The sequence below is a fragment of the Aulostomus chinensis genome, chromosome 5, assembly GCF_037954235.1.
Source record: "Aulostomus chinensis isolate RoL2024-O1b breed Wild chromosome 5, RoL_Achi_v1.0, whole genome shotgun sequence".
Lineage (NCBI taxonomy): Eukaryota > Metazoa > Chordata > Actinopteri > Syngnathiformes > Aulostomidae > Aulostomus > Aulostomus chinensis.
In genome coordinates, this window is record NC_141324.1 from 20206439 (window position 1) to 20222252 (window position 15814).

General features: G+C 40.7%; 2 protein-coding genes across 4 annotated transcripts in view; both read right to left on the reverse strand.

Annotated features, from left to right (window-relative positions):
• obscnb (obscurin, cytoskeletal calmodulin and titin-interacting RhoGEF b) overlaps positions 1 to 15814 on the reverse strand; it is a 60175-nt gene that overhangs the window by 11381 nt on the left and 32980 nt on the right. For 2 of the 3 annotated variants that reach the window (XM_086203776.1, XM_086203774.1), the window contains exons 44-60: positions 15457 to 15540; positions 14836 to 14916; positions 10669 to 10935; positions 9830 to 10108; positions 9049 to 9306; positions 8609 to 8875; positions 4676 to 4951; positions 4305 to 4577; positions 3705 to 3995; positions 3367 to 3396; positions 1844 to 3175; positions 1463 to 1744; positions 1022 to 1103; positions 803 to 927; positions 471 to 668; positions 336 to 368; positions 136 to 234 (exon numbers count right to left, since the gene is read on the reverse strand). In XM_086203776.1, the coding sequence (XP_086059902.1) occupies positions 136 to 234; positions 336 to 368; positions 471 to 668; positions 803 to 927; positions 1022 to 1103; positions 1463 to 1744; positions 1844 to 3175; positions 3367 to 3396; positions 3705 to 3995; positions 4305 to 4577; positions 4676 to 4951; positions 8609 to 8875; positions 9049 to 9306; positions 9830 to 10108; positions 10669 to 10935; positions 14836 to 14916; positions 15457 to 15540 (4257 nt within the window). The remainder of the gene's footprint in view (positions 1 to 135; positions 235 to 335; positions 369 to 470; positions 669 to 802; positions 928 to 1021; positions 1104 to 1462; positions 1745 to 1843; positions 3176 to 3366; positions 3397 to 3704; positions 3996 to 4304; positions 4578 to 4675; positions 4952 to 8608; positions 8876 to 9048; positions 9307 to 9829; positions 10109 to 10668; positions 10936 to 14835; positions 14917 to 15456; positions 15541 to 15814) is intronic. The other variant, XM_086203775.1, reaches the window with a different exon arrangement.
• Positions 12101 to 13978, reverse strand: LOC147261660 (obscurin-like). The gene is made up of 4 exons (XM_086204782.1): positions 13723 to 13978; positions 13335 to 13614; positions 12867 to 13111; positions 12101 to 12444 (listed from the first exon to the last, which is right to left on the reverse strand). The coding sequence occupies exons 1-4, from the start codon at positions 13976 to 13978 to the stop codon at positions 12101 to 12103; spliced, it is 1125 nt and encodes a 374-aa protein (XP_086060908.1).

Genomic DNA, 15814 nt, shown 5'->3' on the forward strand with positions numbered 1-15814 from the left:
GTAAAAGTAGGGGTAAAAATTTGTAATGTTTCCTAGTCCAAATAGCATTACTTAAATTGCAGCCCCTGGTTTTGATTTAGTTAAAATAATAAATGTACAACTCACACAGAAGACCAAACAACAAGGAGAACAAACCTTCCACTTTGACTGATAAAGTGATGCTAGCTCCTTGTTTCACTTTGCGGTTGCTGAACCTTTCTAGGAAGCGTGGGGGCACCAAGGGCTCCTTGGAGTCTATGAAAATATAGTCCAAAGTAAAATAACAAACCTCAGTCACCTACTATATTATCCTATGATCCTGCAACTGGACAGGTTTTTAATAAATACGGAATTACCTTTTTGTTCTTGTGGCAGGATCTCCCCTGGTCCTGTAAGAAAGCAATTTTTACAACATCTGTAAGTACCTGCAACTGCCAAAAATATTGCAGTACAATATCTCATTCTGTATTTGTGTGGTTAACTATACCCACTTAGAACAATCAATCGTGCAGAGGAGTAAGCAGATCCAGCCACATTAGTGATGTAAGCAGAGTACTCTCCCATGTCCTCTTTCTTCACCTCAAGGATCTCCAATACATGAGTGTCTTGCTGTGCTAACAACAGAATCCTCTCTGAGGCTCGCAGAGGGTGGCCATCTTTGAACCAGTATACTCTTGGTTTGGGGAAACCTGGAAGACAATCAACATTTCAGGAAAAAACAAGAAACTTTGCTAGTTGACAAACACTTCAAAGAAAAACAGTCACAAATAAAATGGGTTGTTATGTAGATGAAATGATGTACATTATGAGTTCATATACATGCCTTTTACTCTGAGCTGCATCTTAGCAATAGGTGAACCTGGACCGGCATGAACATCTCGAAGATCCTCTACAACTTGTGGTAACTGATCATCTTCAGTCACAGACTCAAAGGTTTCAGTTTCTCTGCTTGTGAAGAGAAGAAAATACATTTCACATTCCTCATATAAATATTTTTTATCAATTCAAAACAATACAACATACAGTTGTACAGTTAATTCACCTGGACACGTAGCCCTTGGCACTGACATAAGAAGATGTCTCAGTGGCATCAGCAGCAGTGTCATAGTCTGAGCTGCAAGAAACTGATGGAAAGGTTTATCGAGATGCAATTAACAGCAAAGTGATCAGTGTAATAGTGAAGAGACGGTTTTGATGTCAGCATGCTGTATGAGTATATGTCATCCCCATGAAAGCAAATTGTAGACTACCATTGAATACGGTAACCATTTTGCTCAGTAGGGTCATTTAAGCCCTGAGTCTACGATTATGGGAATCAAGATATTGTCTGGGGTTCATGATGGATATTCTTACAATCTTATTCATGACATACATTAATGTGTTTTTTTTGTGTGTGTTACTTGTTGTTACGAGAAAATAAAAATTGCCAACTGAAAGTTCTGTCAAAATATACAATATGTGTACAGAATGAAAATGAACTCACCGTCAACCCTGAGTTCAGCCTTGGTAGCTGCGATGCCACTGCTGTTTTCAGCCATGCAGCGATAGACACCCATGTCAGTAGGCAGCACAGAGGTGATGATTAGTTGGTGGCAGCCCTCCTGGTCTTCATTGATCATGTAATGGTCATTCTCCTCCAGCAACTTGCCATCTTTAAACCAGCGAACAGTGGGAGCTGGCTTGCCAATCACCACACAGTCAAAGCTGACTGGATATCCATCTGGAACATCCTGACTCCGTAGCTCTGTCAAAAAGACTGGGGCAGCTGGGTATTAAGAAACATTAATCAGATCATCCATAAATTTGAATGACTGATGATCAATACTAATGACAAGGTAGAAGACCACTCTCAGATGTTTCTCACCAGGGGCTCCAGCCATGAATGCAGGAGGTTGTCTATCTTGTGTTGGGGTTTCTGAGCCATCTTGAATGTAGCCCATCTTTTTAATCCGTAGCTCCACTTTAAGAGGCCCGGCATCCAGAATGGTGGTTTCCACAGGGACACCATGGATTGTAAACATCTCCTGGAACCTCTTGGAGGCGACGTCAGCATCGGAACGTGTATCAAATCGAATGTAAATGTAGTGGTCATCCTCACGGTAAGAGTGAGGATCTGGGGGGTGCAGATCTCCTTCATCTGCACTGACAAATGATTCTTCTTCCACGTCTGGGGGGAGACGTGTGCGTAATAGGCGCCGCAGACGTCTGCTCGCCTGCCTCAAGGACTCGTCAATCTCACTACCTGAGGAGCTTTCAGGCTCGCTATCAGCACTGTAACCCACCGTCAGGGGCCGTCTCCCAGACAATTCTCTCACTGTTCCCACTGTCACTTTACCACTGTGAGAGATGACTCCAAACTTATTGGTGACCTCGCATGTGTAAACCCCAGTGTCCTTTGTAGTGATGGCAGTTATGACCAGTGAGCACGTACCATCATTATAGATATCAATATGGTGGTGTTTGCCATCGGACAGTGGCTCTCCATCCTTTAGCCAGCGCACTTTATCAGGTTTACCTTCTGTCACACACTCCAGATGAATGGTGCCATTTGGTTCTTTGGTCTGGTCTTTGAAGACCTCTTTGAAGACAGGACGCATGTCCTTGCGGGCCTTGTAGCCCTTGAAGGCAGCTTGAATCTTGATGGCAGCCTCCCTGAGCTCAGGCTCATCCTCTTTACTGACCTCCGAGATGGTAGTCTCCTCTGTTGTCACCTGTTTTGTATCTGTCTGCTGAATTACAGTTGTTTTGACTTCTGTTCTCTGCTCTGCCATCTTGAAATGTGCGAAGAACCTCTCAGTGCTCAGACCCTCTGGCTCACTAGAAACAACGCCAATAGATTTGCTGCTCTTCTTAAGGTAGGATACAAGTGAACCCCCGGAAACAGACTCATCCTCAGAGCTGGTGGGCATCTTGGTTTCTTTCTGCTTTTTAGGCACAATGGTCTCCTCCTTCTCCACTGATTTCAGTTCAAACTTCTCTGAAGGTATCTGGTCCTTCTTTTCTGTTTTTTTGTCACCACCTTTGCCACCCACTTCAGGTGTTTCAGATATAGAATCAAGAGTGGGTTCTCGACTCATGCGCCTTTTCTTTGCTGAGGCCTCCCACAATTCATGGAGATCACCCTCTACAGCAGCCTCTGGAGGAAGACTAGGCTGCCCCAGCGTCTCAGTCTCCTGAGTGGGTTTTGTCTCTGTACCTAGAACCACACAGGGGTTTTAGTAAGACCATATTTTTCATGTAGTACCACTAAATTGGTGCTAAATCAGTAAGTGTCAAAACTCAATATTCCATCTTGTTATGTGAGATGCTTCAATGCTACAATACAATGCCCCAATAGAATACGACAGATAAAATAGAACAACTGACACACTAAAATAAATTACTTGCCTGGGATAATGAGCTGCTGGATGTCTTCCTCTGTGTAGCAAAAAGAAATGAAATACACATATGACATAGTATAGATGGCTTTTAAATTTCTCTGCACTGGGACTATTATACCATTGGGCAAAAGATGTCAATGGAAGAAAACAAACGTACATTATAATCTGATGCAAATAATAGTTACAACATGTCTTAAAGCCAATGTAAAAGGTTTGATCTCAAATTATAATGTGGCATAAAAATAAAAACAGATCATTAGAATGCTCTAGCAAGCCAGATTGAACCCAACGATAAAAACTCTAGAAGATATGTAATTAAATTCGTTGAACTACACATCCACTCACCAAGCTGGACAGTCTGGGGCAGTTCAACAGGTTCACCAGTTCCAGCTCTGTTGATTGCTGCCACTCTGAATCGGTAGCCACTCCCTGGGATAAGATTTTCAACCACAAACTCTGTATTGCACACGGGTTCAGAATGGCATGGAAGCCAGAGGGCACTGTCCACCAGCCTCATCTCAATCTTGTAGCCCAGAATGGGACTCCCTCCATCATGGAGAGGAGTGAACCACGAGAGGGTGACAGACTGTCTGGTCTTACTGAGGACCTCTGGATCCTCTGGGGGATCAGCAACAGCTGTTTAGAGGAAAAGCACAGAGATTATGTTGCTACGTTTGCCAATTTTGCCATGATGAAGACTATCCATGCAGAAATGCCACAGAAAATAGCAATTTGAACACCTTCTCTCATGATAACTAAATATAAAATCTTTTTGTGAAGTATTTATTTAATGTTCCAGTAAATTTGGAACACATAATTGGAAGGAAAAATTGTGGATTCACTCAGTAGAATCATGGTGATGTATCTTACCCAAACAAACATTTGAAAGATTAAAAAAGATTGCAAATATTAAAAAAGGCCACAAAATCGTAAAATACGACTTACTGATAATGGTGAGCTTGGCCAAAGAGAGAGCATCTCTAGCTGCGAATGTAATTTCCTGCTGGGGCAAAAGCGGCGCCTGCCTCAAGACAAGGCGATATGAGCAGCCATCAGCCCTCATAGCCCAGAGGTCGCTTGGCTTGAGCTCAACTCCATTAGCATACCAAGCTACTTCTGCTGCAGGGACAGGTTCAGTCAGCTCAACACTAAACTCAACCTTTTCTCCCACTGCAGCCACCTTATCCTCCAGACTCTTCACTACATCCAGCTGCCAGCCTTTTAGGAGAAAATCTGTGTTAGCTTAAGTTAATGACATCAGATTATTTAGGATTCAAGCTATCTTTTAGCGTAAGACAACAATTCTAGTGGCTTACCTTTGACAGAAAGTTGGGCAGATGAGGAAGCTGTACCTGCTTTGAAAGTCACCATGCAACTGTCTTTAACACGCAACTCTTTCAGCAGCAGCAGATGACGACGCCCACTTTCAAATGACACAAGCTCAGTATTCGGTGATTCCTTGACTGGTTTTCCATCTAGCAACCACTGGTAGTCTTTGTTCTCAGGACGAGATAAGGCACACTCAAACAACGCTTCACCTCCATCAAAAGTTTCCATGTTCTCTAGACCCTGAACGATCTCAATGGGTTTGGCTGTAGAAAAGAATGAGAAAATGAAGAAAGAAAACAAGCAAAATCAAAAATGTTAATAGAAAGGTTTGTGATAATCAGCAACTGATCAGTTTATTGGGCCAAAGTGTTTACAGGTACGAGGGAGCAGAGGAGACTCCCTAAAGCCTGGTGCTCTATCCATGTGGAGGAAAGCTCACCTTCCACATGAAGTGAAGCAACCACGCAGGTCCCCTCTGCCTCACAGGAGTATGTGCCCCTGTCTTCAGTGGAAACACGGCTAATATACAAGCGAGCCACACTCCAATCCTGCTCCACTACCACCCTTCGGCCATCAGGCTGCAATGGCTGCCCATCTTTCTTCCACTGAGCCTTGACTGGCCTAGAGAATTGGCAGATGAACTCAGCCGGTTGGTTTTCGACCACCCTAACGTCCTCCATGTCGTTCACCACTTCAACTGTGGGATCTGAGGTTGGGGTCAAGGGTCAAAAGATCAGACCTTCGCCATAAGATCGAAGGATATGTGCAGCACATGCGAAATGACATATGGGTATTATCACCTCCCAAGAACCTTGAAGTAAAGTATTAGAATGAGTAATATTACAGTTTTTAGGGATTGGCCTGTACAGAGTACATATGGCACATGTTGCAGTATTTTAAAGCTATTTCAATTTCAGTTGTAACCACTGCGTCATCCACTATAATGTGGACCACAGAGTCAAAAAAGCCAAACAGTCAAGGTTCTGGGTAATGGTCAAAGCAAAGGCCCCAAAAAACAAAACAAAACAAAACAAAAAAACGGTGGATAATGACAGATCAATATAGAATATAGAATCCCTAAACTCAAAGGGCTGGGAGCAAAGGGTTAGAGGTTTTGGTGCTTGCAGGTTAAGGACAGAGTGGGATGGTGAAATGGGGCAATGGAGGTGAGAGTACAAGTGAGTACTGGAAAGCGACCGGCCTGAGTGGATGGGTGGAGCAGCACTTAACCAACACAAAGTTGTGTTAACTACTTTCTGGTTCACCAAAGTCATAAATTGAAATCATACCTCAACATCACAAAAACCAGACTGACTATGTTATCCACTCCAGTCACCATGGTCTTTATGAACCATTTACAAGAGACACTGTTCTGCTGCACAATTAACCATATAATAATCACAATCATACTTTTGGCTCCAACAATAAAACGTGATCAGTTGCAAATTGACAGTTTATGAATGCCCAATACATTTACTATCTGAAATGGTAAATGTATTTTTCCAGCATGCTGCAGTCATTTTGCCTCTGGTACACAGAGGTGCCAGAAGAGGAGTAGATTTTTCCTGCATTGGTAACAGTTGTTGGGCTAAAACTCCATTAGCAGTCATGAAGCTAAATCCATCTCTGAGATACCATTGTGTATAACTTGACTTTTGAATCCTTATGAATCCCCGATCCTTTAATGACCACCGGCTAAATGTTTATTAGTTGCGAATACTGTACCTTTATTTGGAGAACAGAACCTAGCTATCAGGGTAAGTTTGGTTGTTTTCAACGTGATAATTAGGATGGATGGAGTTCTGTTGAGAACAGTTGTGCTGTTCTCTTTCTAAAACTACACAGACAAACAGCAACTACCAAATCACAACAACAACAAATACAACAAAACATTTTCATTTAGTTGTTAACAATGACATGAGTTAACAGGGCCAAGGAGGTAGAGTGGCAAACTAACAGAGGGACTGCTGGTTCAATTTCCACTTCCTCCAGTCCTCATGTCCTTGAGCAAGACGCTGAACCCTTTTTGTTCATGATGAGTAAGTTGGATGGTAGCCCCTACCATCAGCGTGTGTGTGTGTGTGTGTGTGTGTGTGTGTGTGTATGTGTGTGTGTGTGTGTGTGTGTGTGTGTGCTTGGAGTCCTGTAAAGGTAGAAAAGTGCTATATAAAATGTATCTGTCTGTTCCTTGACAATTAGCCTGGAAACCAGAGTAACTGACCAGACTTTGAGGTTCATTACTGTCTATTTAGAAAGTTAATGAGGTGTCTAAATAAATAATAAATCTTTCATCTTACCGAGATGAATGAAGCTTTTTAAACTGAGGATAAAGCTTGATTGTGCTGAAGACACCATACATATAAAAAGGCTAAGCAACTGTGTCCGGAGAGATCCACACATTCGCCCTACAGTACACACCAGTAAGAAGGCTAGGGAGGAAACCAATGCAACAATTTTGGTGAAATCAACTTGGGGGGAGACTTGGTAAAGTAGAATGAATACAGGGCAAAGGAAATAACCCGGATAACTGAGCCAATAATTCAATAATCATAAAGGAAGTTCAGGACAACAAGCACAATATGAATGAATAGGAAATGCAGGTGTCCAACAATCAAGAGGGAAAAACAAGGTGACTCTCAGTGCAAAAAACTAAATACTTGACCTCTAAATTTTCACAGATCAAATTAACGCGAAATGCCAAAACTACGAAGATCAACGGATGGCTGCAAGTGATAAATAATTGTAATCTAAAAAGTGAGAAACAAAACCGTGATTATAAGCCCAGCATCCAAAACATAAAAAAACATTCATGGAGAATCTAAAGGAGGTATCAATAATGAAAATTTTTCAATGTATTTTGGTTTTCTCTTTTCAAATTATGCTGTGATGCTGCACCCATATGTGAAGACTGATTATAAAAGCATGCAGCATGGAACTTTATATCACAAGTATTGTTACTTGATAAATGGGAAAACAACATTGCTCATGCATGATGAAGCTGTCAGATATCATTGCATGTAATGTCAGTCTCTATGTGAACTTCCAAATTTTATGGCAACCTGCAGAAAACATTGGGATTCATCAAAGTTTCCCTTTATCTTTAAAACATTGTCCCTTCTTGGTTTATTCTGATCGTGAAGCAGAAAATCAATTAAATTGGGTACATTTGAATCTCATCTGCCTCCTATTTAAATCACATTTTTAATGCCATTACTGCTGACATCAGCACAACCTTCAAATTAAAACAAGCTGCAGTTATTGTGTCAAATTTCTAAGCATAATTTAATTTCTGCAGGTAAAAGAAAAGGGTGTGACAGAGATTCTCTGCTTTTGTCAGTCTCAAGTGCTTCTATCAGTATTGTGATACCTTTGACAAGGAGCTTGGCTGTTGATGTTAAACTGCCAGCTTTGAACATGACCGTGCCAGAGTCATCGGTGGCCAGGTTCTTAAAGGTCACTGTATAGATGTGGCCCTCGCTCAGCCCTATTTCAGTAAAAAGGCTGTTTTCCAACAAAGTACCATCCAGCCACCACTGCACCTCGCCAGATGCTCGACTGGACAGCTGGCAGGAGAAGGTTGCATATTCTCCAACAAAAACGTCGACGTTCTTAAGACCAGACACAATGAAGACTTCTTTCACTGTTGAGTGAAAATACACACGCAAACACTGAGCCTCTAAGTTCAGCAACAAAGTCAAATGACAAAGTGACATCATACCAAACAGGAAATGACAACATATATCATCCCAACACAGACAACAAAGAAAACCTGCTATAAAAACATATGACCAATCTATTTCTTAATGCAATACATTTCCAATTAAACTGAATATCTCCAATATTTCTAAAAATTACTCACTAAGATATACATTTTCTTTTAAAACTGAAAAATAAGGAAACACAGTAATGCGAAAGACTACCTTGCACTGTTAAAGCAGCAGTAGTGAGCTGGTCTCCTGCATCGCAGGTGTAGTAACCGCTGTCCTCGGGATCCAGGTTCTTTATACCGAGCTCGTGAATGCACCCTTCCTGCCACATCTTATACTTCTTACCAGCCTGGAGGACCATACCTCCTTTCCTCCACTCAACACGAACACCTGGCTTAGACAGCTCACAGTGGAAGGTAACATCATCACCCTCGAGAGCATCCTGGTTCTTGAGCTCTTTGTCGAAGAATGCTGGGACACCTGGTGAGAATTTAAGATGGCAAGGTTTGGCATCCGTTTGTTGAGATGACAGGGAATACTATCACGATTTCAGAACGATGGGCAGAGGGGGAAGTTGTTCATTTCAATCCTAGTTGGTCCACATCTGATGAAAAGATAAGAGATCGTTTGTTGGAGGTGGCTTCATTCTTTACCTTCCACAGTCAAGGTGACGTCACACTGTGCGTCTCCAGTGTCACAGGTGTACGTTCCCGAATCCTCAGGCATAAGGTTGCGGATTTGAAGCTGCTGGAGTGCTTGATTCGCCACCAGGTCGTATTTGAGACCTGCTTTGATGGCTATGTTGTTTCTGATCCAGGTGACAGTTGCCTTGGGGTCAGAGATGGTGCAGGCAAGGGTGACAGTTTCACCCTCTAAAGCCATGGTGTTTTGTGGCTTCTCTAGTATTAGCACTGTAAATATGGAAAACCCAAAATGGTTTAATAATGGTAACATTAATATGCAATATTCGTTTTCTTTTACAGCCATGTAATTAATTTCAAAGCTATAGACATACAATGTAGAAACTAAGTCGAGTATCCTGCTCACTAGCTTACAACAGTTTGATTACAGATCTATTTCACATGAAACAGAACTTGTATCTTTTCAAACAGTGTAAAAAAGTACATTTAGGTATAAAAGTAGTAATACTTAATATATGAAGACACGATAACTGTCAAACTTTGAAAAACATCTCAATAATTAGCCTTGAGAAGTCGTTTGAGCTTCTGTTACAAAACTTCTGTAAGCATTCTGGTAGCATTTCATTTTATCGCCTTAAGGGCCAAATGCTATAAAATAAATGCAAATGATGAAATGTATATATAAAATCTAATATGTTGAAGATGATGGTGCCAATAGATTTCCAAAGCAGTTTGGTGGATGATGCAGAATAATTTCGGTCAAAAAAAGTCATCATCAAGGCATCTTCGTTACCTTTGGGTTTATCTTCCACCAGAAGGCAGGCGACACTCTTCTCTTCTCCCACTACAAAGGCAACATCTCCTGATTCGTCCGTTGTTACCATCTTCAGGACCAAACGGTGTACCCTACCTTGGCTGCTCATTTGATTCAGGTCATTATTTTGGAGGAGATTATCTCCGAGCCACCACTCTGCATTTGTCACACTTGAGTGAGACAACTCGGCCTCAAAGACGGCATCCTGACCAGTAACCACGGTAATATCGCAGAGCTCTCGGGTGATGCGCACATGTTCTGAGGGCGAATGGATGGTGGGAGGTCAGTGATCAGGTCTCATTGTGACTTCCACAAGGCTTATTCGTCACTGAGAATCTCACATCTAAAACTTATTACTTTAGTGTGGTCTGAGGAATATACATTTTTTTGGCAAGTTTCATGTCATTCTAATGAAAAATATTTGTACACTTTCAAGTGCTTGATTAAAGAAACAATCATAAATGTTTTAAAAATCCTGCAATCAAATGCATCATGTCATATGTTTTTGGACCCAGTTATTTATATATGTATATGTATATATATATATATATATATATATATATATATATATATATATATATATATACACACACACACACACACACAGTATATATAGATGTGTGTGTGTGTGTGTGTGTGTGTATATATGAGTTATTTTTAGTGTATGAACATTATTCTTTGGAACTAACAAAACCAAAGTGTAGAGGCTATCATCCACTACTTGAGGATGGAAGGGACATACATAAAACAAACACCAGAAGGTCTGAGACAAGACGAGACAAGACATATAGAAGAGATAAAGGCATGCACTTGTTTACCTTTCACAGTCAAAGTGGCAGTACTCCTCCTGTCCCCAGTGTCACAGCTATATTCTCCACTATCTCCCAGTTTCAGCTTGCGTATGACCAGGGTGTGAGTGATGCCTCTTTGTTCCATATTGTACTTCTCCCCATGGGTGAGCAGGGTCGAGCCCTTCCACCAGGTCACCTTACAGTTGGGGCTGGACGTCTCACAGGAAAGGATAGCTTTCTCTTCTTCTGTGGCCACATGATTTTCCAGGTCCTTCCTGAAGAATACAGGTGCAGCTGCCAGAAAGACCATTATAATTTAGAATGTAGTATGTATGTTATTCAGACCAAAAACATGGCTTTTATAAAATACACTAGACACAACTATCTATTACAACCATTCCAATGATTCCATATGCTTGAAAGAAAACCTGTAAGAACTGGTCAGGAGCTATTAAGTCCATACTCAAACTATTATAAAGTAGAGTCTGAAAAACTGAATCAATGAAGTGGTACCACAGAGTATCACGGGCTATACCATTTCCAAAAATAAAATAATTAACATTCAGATTATAAACACTGATGACAAAAAAAGTTAACGATAAGTGCATCAAGTTTGGTCAGTTTAAATATAACACATTAAAGTAAAGTAAAAATAGTTACGTTTAGACAAAAAAAATAATTAAAGCTTGAGATCCTTATCTTTCACAAGCACAATGTGCAGTGCAAGTTTTATTTCTAGTTTACACCTGTCACATTTGTTCAAAAAGCAAATGTCATTGCACCCATGGGCTTCTTGGTCTTAAAATGGGTCGTGGCCAGGAGTATTAACAATCATGTGTTTCTCAAGACCAATCAAACTAAATAAACCTACCAAAAATGGAGCTGGCTCAGCAACACCAATACATGATGTAAGTTGTAAATTGAAATAAACATGATTCAATGTCTCAGTTAATTTTCGTTCGGTTTGCTCATGGAATCTCCAACAGTTCACGCAGTCAAATAAAGTTGTTGACAGCGAGTTCTGAGATAGCAGTTTGCAGTTTACTGCTGTACTCTGATTATTTCAATTTGTGGAACACCCACGACACTGTAGTTACAACCTCACTGCGTCCAAAATATGCGCTGTTAAACTGTGCTTTAAAAAAATGGATTTGGACACACCCTTAATGGACTTGAATCTTAAGATCATGTACTTTGTTGAACTAGCAAATATTTACAGTATAAACAAAATGTTAAAAACAACAGCAGTGACGGTGAACTGAAAAATACTTACTGTAAATAAGAAATGCGTAAAACATTTTGATCAGCAGAACCAACAAGAAATTTTAAACAGATTAAAACAGAAATATGTTAAATTAAAGGAGGAATGTGCAGGGATACACTACAGTATAAGGTTCTACGAACAAGTATGTGAGATAAATGTCTGTAGAAGACAGAAAGATAAACTAATAAGTGAGCTTTAAGGAATGTAGACAGGTGTCCAAGAAGGAATGTGGTGTAGACAAGTGAACAGATATTTCAAAGCCTTACCTCTGACTGTCAGAGAGGCAGTGGAAGTGTTGTTACCAACTGAGAAAGTGACCGTGCCTGAGTCAGCCGAGGTGACACCTCGAAGAGTGAGGCTGTGCATCCGACCCTCGGTTCTAATAATATTCATTTCGTTATTCTGTAGTGGGACATCCTGAAGTTTCCACTGGACCAGAGGTGCATCCTCATGCGAAACCAGACACTGAAAGTGGACATCTTCACCCTCACGTACAACACAGCTCTCCAAGAATTTCAGTATTGATACCTCAGCCTCTGCTTGAAAAAACAATCCCAACACCATAGTTACAGTATGTATATGATGGCTGAGGTGAGAAAGTAGTCGAGAAAATTCAAGACTGTGCACATCTTGTCAAGTCTATTTAGCCATTATTGTAAAATAGGAAGAGCATAAGTTGTGTTAATAGTGTGACGTGAGATCAGAACAAATGATGAGATGAGTGATCAAACACAGCAGAAACGTGTTTGTGAATAGTGTGAATAGAGTTCTCCAAGAACAGTGAATTGTGAAGCAAGAACACACATGTGAAATGTGAAACATTCGAGTGCTCAAATGTTGTCAAGACAACCCAAAATACCATCTCCAGATGATCCACATGCTTAAGAGATGCCAAAATGGTGTGATTCAAGAAGGAGCAAGCGATGAAAACAACCAGATAGGACATAAAGCAGGACCCTACCCTGCACAGTGAGGGTAGCTGAAGTCCTCTGGCTGCCTGTGTCACAGGAGTATTCCCCTGAGTCAGCTCCCTGCAGTTTATAGATGACAAGCTCGACTACCATCCCCTCTTGTTTCAGGTGATACTTGCTGCTGGATGCAAGCACCCTGTCACCACATCTCCATATAACACAAGCCCCTGGCTTGGTGGTCTCACAGCGAAGACTAGCGCTCTCCCCTGCCTGCCTTTCAAGGTTCTGCAGCTGGCTTTTGAAAAGAACAGGCAGAGCTGCAGAGAAGGAAACGAGGGAAATGAGGAGAATGTTTGGGTGTACAAACTGGTGCAATCTATAGCTTGTCAAAAACATAAACCGTCTGTGCAAGTCAAACAGAGATTCTCTTCCAACGTATCCTAATGTCTTGTTTTAAAGGCACCATGGGGTACCAAATAATGCATTCTTTAAAGTGTATTTGCATCAATCTCCAGTACAAAGCAGGCATACCATTCACAGACACATGTGCAGTGCTTTGATGGCCACTGGTGTCACATGTGTATAATCCAGAATCATCTTTGTCTACATCATGGATCACTAGAGTGGCGAGGTGTTCTGTCTGACTAATCTCATACTTGGTACACGGGCAAAGACCAAGCTCTCCCTTCCTCCACTCCAAAGGAACACCAGGTTTAGAGAGCTCACACTGCAGAGTGACACTATCCCCTTCATTGGCTGTTTGGTTTTCCAACTGTTTCATGAAAGTGACTGGGAGAGCTGCAGAATAGAAATGGAAGAACCACATATTTTTCTATCAACAGCACAAAGTTGTTGATAGAGATGAAGAAGTAAGAGAATAAATCCATGAAATGATCTCCATCCTACCATTTACTGTAAGAGAGGCAGAGCTTGTTGTCTCCTCTGAGGAGCAGGAGTAACTTCCTGTGTCTTCAGGTCTCAAGTCAAAGATCTTCAATTCATAACTGAATCCTTTCTGATTCATGTGGTACTTTTCTCCATTACTCAGGACTTGAGTTCCCTTCTTCCATTCCACAGGTAGTCCAGGTTTAGAAAGCTCACAGTGCAGTGTAATGCTACCCCCCTCCTCAGCCTCTTGGCTTTCCAGATTGTGAAGGAACATGACCGGAGCTGCTGGAGATTGAAGAACCAGAAAAAGGTCTCCAATATACCATAGTTGCTTGCAGGCTTTCAGATTAGACGCCAGATGAAGGATTAGGGTATTTCAAATATACGGTCATTTGAACTTACCTTACTGAGCATACGATTAAAGTCAAAACAGAAAAAAAGAGTGATATGTATGACTGATGAAATTATTACATGCACATAAACCACAGGAAAGATGTCCAGGAGATTCATGAACGAAACCAAACCAGGGAGCAACCAAGGTTTTATCAAGTCAAACAAGGGACTCAATAATTCTTGTCTGATGACACAAACTGTACTAAAGCAAATGGGATATTCACAGCTGACTAACAAGTGAGCAACCTCCAGACCGAATAAATAAACTGTCATAAAGAGGCGAGTGCCACAAACATTTTAACCTCTCCTTTCATTTTAAATCCAGTTTTGTACTCTGAGATTATTCCAGATGTTATAATAAATGTATGACAGAACAAATGCAGAAAAAAAAGATTGCTTCCAACATGAACGAAGCCAAAAAAAGTTTCCTGAATTGATCAATGACACAAAAGCACCCAGAGTTGTAAAAACCAGCAGTGAGCAACCAGTAGAGATGGACTGATCCAATATCAATATCAGACCTGGGCTGTAACAGAACTCGATGCACGAAGCTGATGTATTCTGTATTTTCCATCGTGGATTTCAACCAGAAAAATCTGAGGTCCATTGAAATCAAATTAAAATTGAAAATTGACAGCTAATGTTCTTCATAATCAGAGCAATTTCCCTCCTCAAATGGGGAACTCTGACCTCAAAACTGTACTCTTAATGTTTGTGTTTCTTTACGACACTACATACCTTCAACTTTCTTTCTGGATTCCTTCTTCTCAATTTCAACTTTAGAGGTTAATGTTGGAGCGGGTGCCATCTCTGCTGAAACTTCAAGTATTTGTACATATAAAAACATGTAGAATGTAAATGAACTTTCAGTTATACTGTGACCCAAATCCACAAGAAGCGCGACAGACTGCAGTGCACGAAGAACTGAAAACATCGACTTCAATCGCAGATCTGGCCAGGCACTGATGCAAAACATTTATAATTTATCATATCTTTCTACATTCTTATGGGGTATTTTGTTCATCTTTTGCCCATCTCTCGCACCAAATGAAAGCTACTGCCAGTTTGCACATGTTGACATCACAATACAAGTTTGCAACATCGGTGATCACAAAAAGCACTCATATCGAAGAAGCTCAGCGCAAAATAATTAGCATCTGCTTAACATTATTTACAATGCCAGCACAATGCAGCCACAAAGCAAGAACAATTTAGATCTGAAATGCTGGACATTTATGACAGAACTGCAGCACAACACAACCTAAAAACACCAGAGAAGCTTTTTTTTTTTTAACCACAGAATATTTTTGAAAGACGAAACAAATGGTAGCCATGCCAATAGCATTGACAAACGTTCACCTCCACCAGCGATCTGCTGTGTCTGAGTCTCCTCTTTCAGGAGTTGCTGTTTCACAATCTGTCCAGTGGTTTGCAGTGTGACAGCTATGAAGTTGAACATAAAGTTGGAACCTTGGTGAGTGTATGACAGATGACAATTTATGGAAATGAAATAAGGGGAATATATATATATATATATATATATATATATATATATATATATATATATATATATATATATGTTCCTAAAACTATGTCATCAAACAAAAATCCTCAAATTATGACATGGATTATGACAAAAGCACATTCACTTTGGACTATATAAGACAATCTAGGTCAAAAATAGGACAAAAAGTCTCTCTGATAAGTTATAGTAGCC